At 38.6% G+C, this 10,877-nt stretch overlaps 1 protein-coding gene across 2 annotated transcripts in view; it reads right to left on the reverse strand.

Moving 5' to 3' along the window:
* Positions 1-10,877, reverse strand: part of POLA1 (DNA polymerase alpha 1, catalytic subunit) — a 309,415-nt gene that overhangs the window by 63,406 nt on the left and 235,132 nt on the right. For both annotated transcript variants that reach the window (XM_072818081.1, XR_012026683.1), the window contains one exon: positions 10,098-10,194. In XM_072818081.1, the coding sequence (XP_072674182.1) occupies positions 10,098-10,194 (97 nt within the window). Of the gene's footprint in view, positions 1-10,097; positions 10,195-10,877 lie in introns of those variants that run through there.

Below are 10,877 nucleotides of genomic sequence, written 5' to 3' on the forward strand. Positions count from 1 at the left end.
CACTTCCTGATTTTGTAATTAGTGGAAGTACATGCAATTACATAATAATTATGATAGTAATTACGTAATTAAGATGTATAATTATGTAGTAAAAAACATCATGGAAATAAAACCATCTACTGTGTAAGCACAATACATTTTAAAAGTAAATTCGCTAGCTCGACTGTTTAAAAATACTTTTCTTCAAAATAAAGTGATTAGCTCACATTATGGTCTAACTGCCTGAAAATTGTTTAATATTTTTTTCCTTCATTGATGATAGAGGTATATTTTTAAAAAGTACACGAAAAAAATCTTACCGGATTTTACCTACCCTCAACACTCAAAAAATGAAAATGTTTTGCAAATGAGACCATCAACCACAGAATTGTCACACAGATACCATACTGCAACCTCAGTGCTCTCATTTGCACTGCTGTACTTACTACTACAAAAGGGACAAGAAACCAGACCATTAAAAAGATGTAACAGGAAAGGATTTTATAAAACAAATAACATATCTGTTCTCATAGCATGCCTGTAAGTCCACATGTACATAAAAGTGCAAAACATTAAGTGCCTATTTACAGAAATGGGCTCAAAGAAAAGGAACGTTATCAGAATTCTCAAGTTTGCTGCTCAAATATATGGCAACTATTTTTTTTATATGGCAACTTTCATATAGTACTTTAGCTATCCTAAAGATGACAGAAAATGTACAGAGACCAAGACACTTTCACTTACGAGCAAAGCAACTATGGTGACAATTTCCCGGAAAATGTAGTTTCTCCTCTATCACATTGCAAAGTTATCTTTAGTTAAAAAAAAAAAAAAACTAAATAGGCAGTACTGAGAGAGAAAAACAAAGCAGTATGAAACTCCATCACGCTGCCACTGGAAAATATCAATGTTGTCATTCTTGCACTGAGTATAAAAATCGAAGAGAAAGCAACGTAAGGAAAAGTAAATTCCAAAGTAAACTTTTTGGTAGCAAAACATAAGAAATAGAATCTTGTTTTCATGGCCAAAAAATTCTAGTTCAATGCCCTGAAGTCTTGACAAACATGCTAGACCAATGTTGTAATGAGGCCCAGAATGTGGCAACTGGGTGTCACTCTGGGCACATGCAGAATGGTCCTTAGATGAAGTGAGGGGAGAATTGCAGTCCTGTTCTTTTACAAGCCACTGGGCTTGAGAAGCTGAAAGCCATTTTGAAAATCTTAATTTACTTCTCCTTTACTTTTCTTACTTAGTTAAAAAGAAACAAGGTGGAAAACTCTTGCTTCCTTGCTTTCCTTCCCCTTTCTCTTTGCCCTCGTCACGACAATACGTTTTTTAAGCTTAATTACAAAATATATTTCAAACGACCAGGCTGTCATGCCAATTCTACTTTAAATCCAGGCAGGCCTCTGTAGTCTGCATACTTGTCATTTTAAAGTTTTCCCAAAAGGACTGCCCTAACCAATGGAAGAAGAAAGTGGAAGTAGGCTTTAGTTGTTAAGAGAGAAGAGCAGAGTGTCTCCTCAGTGCTTCTTAAACTTGAATGTGCCTAGGAATCACCTGGGAATCTTGTTAAAATGCAGATGCTGATGCAGAAGGTCTGGGGAGGACCTGATATTTTTGCATTTCTAACAAGCTCCCAGGTGATGCCTATGCTGCTGGTATACTGATCATATTTCGAGTAACAAGGTCTTCAATTTGACATGGGAAAAAAAATGCACGGAGAAAAGGTGGATTTGGGTTCTTCTGTATGGTATTTTCTCCCTCAACTGCTGAATACTTACTTCAAGTTCTGTAAACTATTTGTAAAATTTCAGTGTTTATAATTTGTTTCTGGTTTTAAAATCAGTTACAGGCTCAGATTATATAATTTAGAAGGTATATACCAGTATAAAGGAGAAAGAATGATCTCTAATCCACCCAGAGAGGATAAGTGTGAACAATTCCAGGGTTGCTTACTAATTGTTCCTCCTTGCACACAAGCCACAAATTAGTATCATAATAGTCACTACTCAGTGTTGGACTTTAACATATTGTTAGCATTTTCCTAAATCATTAAAGATTAAAACTATGTCATGTTTAATAACATCAGCAACAACCCTCCTCAGAAGGTCAGAGATATAACTACTTTTTCTACTACCAAAATTCTCTATGTGTTTCTACAATCACTTCATAAACAGAGAGCTAACTATGTTCTGAACTGCCACACTAGTCTATGATAAAAGTTTACTTCAACTAATTAAAGGGATAGTTAAAAAAAAAAAAACAAACCCTCGGGTCATTTTTTTATTTGTAAGAAAACAAAACAAAAGGAAAATGGAGTTTGTATGTTACCCATTTCAAAATCTATTTTTCTTTATCTTTTAAAGATTTTATTTATTCGAGAGAGAGAGAGAGAGAGAGAGAGAGAGAGAGAGAGAGGCAAAGGGAGAAAACAGGCTCCCCGTGGGGAGCCTGATGCGGGACTAAATCCCAGGACCCCAGGATCACGACCTGAGTCAAAGGCAGATGCTCAACCACTGAGCCACCCAGGTATCCCCCAAAATCTATTTTTCTAAAAATAACTTTTTTCAACCATTATAAAAATATAATTTAAAGAAGAGTGGATTGTTTTGTGCTTTACCTATTATTAGTTATTAAAAAGAAAAGTCTCATCTCTAAAATTTGACAATTTTTTCAGGAGGATAACCCATGGGCTTAAAAAAGTGATACAAGAAGAACTAGACCAGATGGTCTGACACAGCCTTCTTTTTAATGCCTTGCAAAGATTTAACAAAGTAAATTCTAAGACTGTCAACTGGCTTAGAGAGGACTCCAGGGGCTCTTTGCTACTTTTATTTCAGTACTTCCAGCAATAATAAAAACTCTTCAGCTTTCACTTCAGCAGTTCAGGAAAATAGAGGAAATTCTCAACATTGAAAAGGGATCTGTCCTGAGACCCTCAGAAATCTCCAAATTCCCAAAGATACTAAAGCATATAATTTCTTCCATAAAACTCTGATTTTCTTTTTTAAAAAAGATTTATTTATTCATTGAGCGAGCAAGCGAGCAAGAGAACAAGCATGCAGAGAGAGAGGGAGAGGCAGACTCCTCACTGAGAAGGGAGCCTGATGCGGCTTGATCCCAGGACCCCCAGGATCATGACCTGAACCAAAGGCGAACACTCAACTGACTGAGCCACCCAGGCGCCCTAAAACTCTAATTTTCTTGCTAAAGAAAAACACATCACTTTTTAAGATTCTTACACTTTTCAGTACTAGCTGTTGTCTCTCTTTGGGTCTTCATTTTCTATGAAGTAGCACAATTATTATTACATTTCATGAGTGTAACTGTTTAGCTGAGGGTGAGCAGAGAACAGGACCCTGTGGCAGTGTGGGTGAGGAGCAGTCAGTTTGGCTCACTTACTAGTTAAGTGACTTGACATTCTTTTGATTCAATTCAAATTTGGCATCAGCAAAATGAGATACAATGCACTTCAGTATAACGTGCAAAGAGTTGAAACAACAAGATATTAAGTCTGAAAATGTCAAGGAACTTTAGTTACATTAATTTACTGGACACTTGAGTCAAGCCAAGCAATACAGGAAGATTTAGAGTTTTTAATGCACATTGCCCTCCATTCATAGACAGAATTACTTCCTAGGACTAATTGCTCCATATCCTTGAAATTGATAGCATGGTCTTATTTTCTACTAACAATTCATTCAAAGAAAATTTAGTGAGCTGCCCCCAATGGGCAAAGTGCAGATGAACAAGATACAACCTTCTGCCTCATGAACTCAGTGGAAGAGAATGTCAAATCAAACAATTCAGGGTAAGTCCTGTGAGAAGGGCACTTAAAGGGTATGATGGGAATGCAAAGGAAAGCAGCCTGTATTACAAAACTCAATTTCTTCATCAATATAATGGGGGATAATCCTCTGCCACCTCATGGGGCTGTTGTGAGGACCATGAAAAGGGAAGTGAGTGTGGTATATCACCTTGCTGACAGGAATGGAGGAGTAGAGCAACCTTAACAGGCAGGCCCTAAACGAACAGGACTGGTGTCCTTGTAGGAAAAGATTAGGACAGAGATGCATACAGAGGGAAGACCATGTGAAGACAGGGAGAAGATGGCCCACGGAGAGGGGCCTCAGAAGAAACCAACTCTGCTGACACCTTGATCTCAGAATTCTAGCCTCCAGAAATGTCAGGAAATACATTTCTGGGGCAGCCCAGTTGGCTCAGTGGTTTAGTGCTGCCTTCAGTCCAGGGCCTGATCCTGGAAACCCGGGATTGAGACCCATGTCAGGCTCCTTGCATGGAGCCTGCTTCTCCCTCTGCCTGTGTCTCTGCCTCTCTCTCTGTGGGTCTCTCATGATGAAATAAATAAAATCTTAAAAAAAAAGAAATACATTTCTGTTGTTTACGCCACCCAGTCTGTGGTACCTTGTTATGTCAGGCATTGCAGATTAATACAGAATCCTACTACAAACAGCTGACAGAGAGTAAGAGGAAATAAGCAACTGGAAAGAGAACGGGAATAGAAAAAAAGGTTTTGTTTTGTTTTAGGAATATGGTAAAATCAAACACTAAAGTGAAAAGGCAATTTATGCTCAAGAGAATAAAAAGGAAAGCCACAGAATGAGGGCAAATATTTGCAAAAGATCTATCTGATAAAGGACCATTATCCGAAATATACAAAGAACCCTCTTTTTTTAAAAAAGGGGGGAGGGGCAGAGGGAGAGAATCTTAAGCAGGCTCCATGTCTAGCATGGTGTGCACCGAGGCTCACTGAAATATACAAAGAAATCTTAAAACACAACAATAAAGAAAAACAATTAAAAAATGAGCCAAAAAAATGAGCCAAAGATACCTCAGCAAAGAAGATATACAAATGGCAAATAAGCATATGAAAAGATGTTCCACATCACACGCCGTCAGGGAAATGCAACTTAAAATGAGGTACCAGGGCACCTGGGTGACTCAGTTAAGTGTCCAACTCTAGATTTTGGCTCAGGTCATGATCTCAGGGTTGTGAGATCTCAGGTGGGAGACCCCATGTCAGGCTCCTCAATGGGCATGGTGCCTGCTTGAGATTCTCTTTCCCCCTCTGCCCCCTCTCTTAAAAAAAAAAGATTCCCTCCACCCCCTTTCAAAAAAAAAAAACAAAAACAAAACAACTCCACAATGATATAACATTACATATCTACTATGAGGTTAGCCAAAATTTGGAACACCAACAACACTAAATGCTGGTGATGATGTGGAGCAACAGGAACTCTCATTTACTCAGTGGGAATGCAAAATGATAAAGTCATTCTGGAAGTCAGTTTGTCAGTTTCTTACAAAAGTACACATACTCTTATCACATGAGCCATTAATCACAATCCGATATTTACTATTTACCTAAAGTGGTTGAAAACTTATGTCCACCTAAAAATCTGCCTGCATATAAATGCTTATAGCAGCTTTACTCAGAACTGCCAAAACTTGGAAACCAAGGTATCCTTCAGTAGGTGAATTGAAATATAAAATGTGGTACATCCAGGGGCGCCTGCATGGCTCAGTTGGTTGGGCATCCAACTCTTTTTTTTTTTTTAAAGATTTTATTTATTTATTCATGAAAGACACACAGAGAGAGGCAGAGACACAGGCAGGGGGAGAAGCAGGCTCCATGCAGGGAGCCCGATGTGGGACTCGATCCCGGGACTCCAGGATCACGCCCTGGGCCGAAGGCAGGCGCCAAACCGCTAAGCCACCTAGGGATTCCCGGCATTCAACTCTTGATGTTGGCTTGGATCATGGCCTTGGGGTTGTGGGATCAAGCCCCGAATCAGGCTCCATACTCAGTGGAGTTGTCTGCTTAAAGATGGTCTCCTTCTACCCCTCCCCACACTCACATTCTCTCCCTCTTTCTCAAATAAATAACTAAATCTTAAAAAAAATAAATTCTTAAAAATGTGGTACATCCAAATAATGGAACATTATTTAGCACCAAAAAGACAAGTCATGAAAGTCACATGAAATTCAAGTCATGAAAAGACACAGAAGAAACTTAAAAATGCATCTTACCAAGTGAAAGACACCAACCTGAAAAGAGTATATGCTATGTGACATTCCAGAAAAGGGAAAACAATAAAGACAGTAAAAAGATCAGTGCTTGCCAAGGGTTAGTGGAGAAGGAGGGCTAAGTAGGGTGAGCACAGAGGAATGTGGGGCAGTGAAAGTAAACTGTGATACAATAATGGTGGATACATGTCATTGTGGGTTTGTCCAACACACATCCAACACCAAGAGTGAACCCTAAGGTAAACTGTGGACTGTAGATGATAATGCTGTGTCAGTGTAGCTCCATCAACTGTTAACAAATGTGCCACTCTGGTGGGGCATGTTGACAATGAGGGAAGCTGTGCCTGTGTGGAAGCAGGAGGCACACAGGAAATCTCTGTACCTTGCATTCAATTTTGCTGTGAACCTAAAAGTACTCTAAAGAATAGTCTGCTAAAAACAAAGGTGGTTAGAGGCTCCCTTTCTTTGCTTCCCTAACCGTCTGACTAGATTGGTGGTTTATCACATTGCTGCTGAATCTGTCTCTGATAAACTGTAAGCTCCTCTAGAGCAGGGAACACTGGCCATCTTAGTTCCTCTACCATCTGGGATAGTATTCAACACATAAGTGAAAATATGCATGTACTGTTTTTAGCATTGTTGAATATACAAAATAAAGTTCAGGTGAGAAAACTAAGAGATTCTTTTTGCTCCTGCATTTTTAAGCAGACTTAAGTTAGACAAGTAGGACAACATTTGAATAGATTCACGTCTCCCCCAAACTGTTCACTTATCCCTACTCAGGCCAAAGCCCCATGGGATGAAGCAGTCAAATGGGACCATTATGTGATGCCATTGTGGAAATGGATTTTTACTTCATACATTGCCACTATGTTTCTCTAAAACTGCCTTTGGATCTATTATGCCATCTGTGTAACATTCTGGAGTAGTTACAATAATAAAGCCAAAGTCCCACAGAAATAAGATTTTAAAAATGTTATGTAGTTACAGTGACTATGCAGTAAACACTTCACCAAAGTGAGTAACAGTCCTTTAGCATTTTAAAGATAAGGAAAAATACCAAATGGGGTTAATTCACATTATGGACTAATGGTCTGTAAATCTTCGTTTGAAAGCAAAGCACAGGAAAAAGCTTTGACAAGAACTACTTTTTACCATAAAAATAAACTTCTTTCAAATAATTTGTGATTTTTCCAAGTCAAATGGCCAAGATTCAAATAAGAATTAAAACCATCATCCAGTTACAGCTCTTAAAATATGGACTTTACAAGGGGAAATGGTAAAACAATCTTAGTCAAAGAAATGTTGCTAAGTACTGAGAGTAAAGAAGAGTCTATAGGAAATACTTCACAGGCCAGGTCCAGGGCACTTGTTGAGAGCAATACTTAAACTCCATTCTCAATAATGTAACTGTGTGTAATGACTGTCACTTTTCACAGGACTTCTGATGTAACATTTACTGGTGTTCTGGCCTTAGTCCAAACTGAATAAATATATTTGCCCTCTGGATCCCATAGATTTTCAATTCAATATTTTTGAGAGGGGGTGAGAGGCAGAGGGAACAGGAGAGAGAATCTCAAGCAGACTTCCCACTGAGCACCAAGCCTGAAGCAGGGCTCAATCTCACCACCCTAAGATCATGACCTGAGCAGAAATCAAGAGCTGGACTTAACTGACCAAGCCACCCAGGTGCCCCACCCCAGCTGACACTTAAAGGAGAGCTTATCAAATGTCACTTGTCAGGAAAACCTCTGCTCTTGGAATATAGATAAGCATAACCTAGTGTTTCAGTTTAAATCTCCCTACTAACAAATACCCTAATACCTCTTAACATTACTGGGTGTCCTGAAAATGCCCTGAGCAGGTAAATTTCAACTAATCCACTCATTCCTAAAGTGCTACTTATGAATAATAAAAAGAAGGAAGCTCAAAGGAAAAATAGTTTCATAAATAAAATAAAAGGTTCTTGGAACATTTCATGAAGTTTCTTTGGTGACACATACATTTAATATCTTTCTCTTAGGAAAACGAGTGGGAAGTATCAGTGAGGGTGACAGAACATGAGAGACTCCTAACTCTGGGAAATGAACAAGGGGAGGTGGGCAGGGGGATGGGGTGACTGGGTGACGGGCACTGAGGAGGGCACTTGACAGGATGAGCACTGGGTGTTATGCTATATGTTGGCAAATCGAACTCCAATAAAAACATATACAAAAACAATCTTTCTCTTATTTTCTTTAGCCTTCTGACATGTAAAAGAACCTGTCAATAACTCACATGAAGTACCATTATGACCCTGAGCTCTTGGATAGTGTACTTATTAGAAGCAAACGACAAAAAAAGCATCCCAACTTTTAAACTTGTGAAATAGAACTACAATAAATTGTGAGGGTATAGATACTGCCAACACTTCTCCCCTTTTGCCGAGCAAGAAGCTTCTGGGTAGCTATTCTAGTCCCTCTTATTTTGTGGGAAAGCAACATACATTCCCCAAAATAACCGGACTAAGTCTCTGGTGACTTTCCAGATCATTTCTATATGTCTCCAAGAGTCAACGGACTTTTTGAAAATTGCTACTCATGGAAGACTGATTCAGCCACCTCAGGTACAAATTCTGGAAATGCCTGGAAGAGAAGTCCATCCCCTTGGAGTCTAAGATATCTAGGGAACAATCTGAAATAGTTAGATTCAGAAAGAAGTAAAGGGGGAGCAACTTCTAATATATACTGATACCCAGGAAGAGGTAATAAACCAAGTAGAAACAAATGTACTCATCGGAGAATCTGTACATAATTCTCTCAACTCATAATGTCTTTAAGGAAAGGTCTTTAGGGGCAAAAGAGAAAAAAGCTATTAGTGATACTACAGATTAACATGGGCCATGAATAGAATTTCAAAAACTCAGTTATTAATGAAATAAAAAATTTTTTCTTCACATCACATAAATTTTACTAATTCAGTGAGAATGTGCTGTGGAGATAGCCCAAGCTCTTGGTGAACATCTAAAAATAAGAAACTAAAAAAAATAAAAAATAAAAAATAAAAAATAAAAATAAGAAACTAATATTTGAACTAAATCCTCCATCAGTCAGTAAACTGTTTTATATCCAAGGACAGCAAAATCAGTTAAGTCAAGACCTTTAAAAAATAATTTTAGCCTATCTTGTAGATGGAAAAAACGGGTCACTTATGACTAGAACTGAAAACAGTTAAGACCAAATCAAGGGCAGCATGGAGATTCCTACAGGAGGAAATCCAGCAGTATTTGTAGGTTTCTTTATGTCCTTAAGGTTACCTCCAGTCTTAATAGTGACCAACAAAATGCTGGATCGATATTCACTGACAAATAACATAAATACTCTGCAGGTAACTAATAAGAAAAATGTGTAAATTTGCCTTTTTTAGTTTTTACAGGTCATAGAAAAGTTGTCAGTGTGATTTTCAGGTACGAAAAAAAAACATGCACTTGTCATGACATTTTCAAATACTCTGTTATGTAACAAAGCTTTTCCCAGACCCATTAAACTCCACAGTGCCTTCAAGTCTTGTGTGAAGGTTATAGGCAGCACCCAATCATCTAGGTGAAGGTGCAGATATGCTCTCTTACGATGGAGTCAATAAAAGAACTCCACCCCATGCTTCTCTTTCAAAACGAACCTAGGCTTTTAGTGAACAGCAGAGACACACTCCAGGTCTATTTTTTTGTGGTAATGTCTGGTTTTTGTAGGTCCAACGATCACGTTGCCTATGCTTACTTTATTACAATTACTAAACTCTATAGAAAATAGCATTTTCAAAATATAGCATTTAAAGAGTCCTTTTTGTACTGTTCCTCCCCCAAAGCCCTGCTTTAATAGAGAACAATGTGAGACAGGCTGTGGGGACGAAAGCCGGGGATTCCTATACCACCGCCCCTCATGCAAGGGAAGCCTGTGCTCACAAGGGCCCCCACGGCCTGCTTCCGAGACAGAGGTATGATGCTGTGTGAACAGCCTGACAGTAGGTCTGGCTTTTATGATGCAAATTTCCACTTTAAACTCAAAGGTAATTACAGTATTTTAACGTACCTTTCTCCTGATCAGTACTAAGTTTCTCCAGTGCACAGTCCACATCAAAAATGTACCGGTAAAAGCACAGCTGGGTGTACAGGGACTTGTCAGAATACTGCAATAGAACAGAAAATAAATGAATACTACTATTGGTGAGAGGAGCGATGGAGATCACTCTCAACAGAGTATATTCCCTAATCTCAATTTCTATATCAAGCAACTTTTTTTTAAGAAGGGGGGGTGAATAAGAAGGAGAGAATCATACTAATGATTTGTCCCCTCATATAGCATACATACCTTTCATAATTCATAATAAATCCTGCCACTTCGATCACAGATTACTACTTGCGAAGCTGCAGACTGATTATCCCTGCTGTCAAAAAACTGATTTTTGTCAAATTGCAAATTCCTATGCACCCTTGACAATTTGCACTGTTAATTGGGAAAAGTGGTACTGCGCTAACTGGGACCTGTCCATGGAAGCAGGAAGCTAACTATTTCTGAAAACTGTTTAACATATACTGCCATCCTATGAGCTCAATTTTATGACTTATAGTGGAAATCTATTGCCTTTGCCAGGGAATGGCTCATAGACATGGCATGGTAAATTAGGCATAGTCATGAGGAAAATCTTGACCAGTGTTTTGTGCTAATCCTAAATGGGCAATGTATCACCTATGAGAAAAACCAGGTGAAATGAAATAACCAAGGTTTTTCATCCCAACCACGTCAAAACAAATGTTTAATGACTTTGGCAAGTTCTAATTCAACAGATCACGGGAGATGTACCTGAACTAC

The sequence above is a fragment of the Canis lupus genome, chromosome X, assembly GCF_048164855.1.
Source record: "Canis lupus baileyi chromosome X, mCanLup2.hap1, whole genome shotgun sequence".
Classification (NCBI taxonomy): domain Eukaryota; kingdom Metazoa; phylum Chordata; class Mammalia; order Carnivora; family Canidae; genus Canis; species Canis lupus.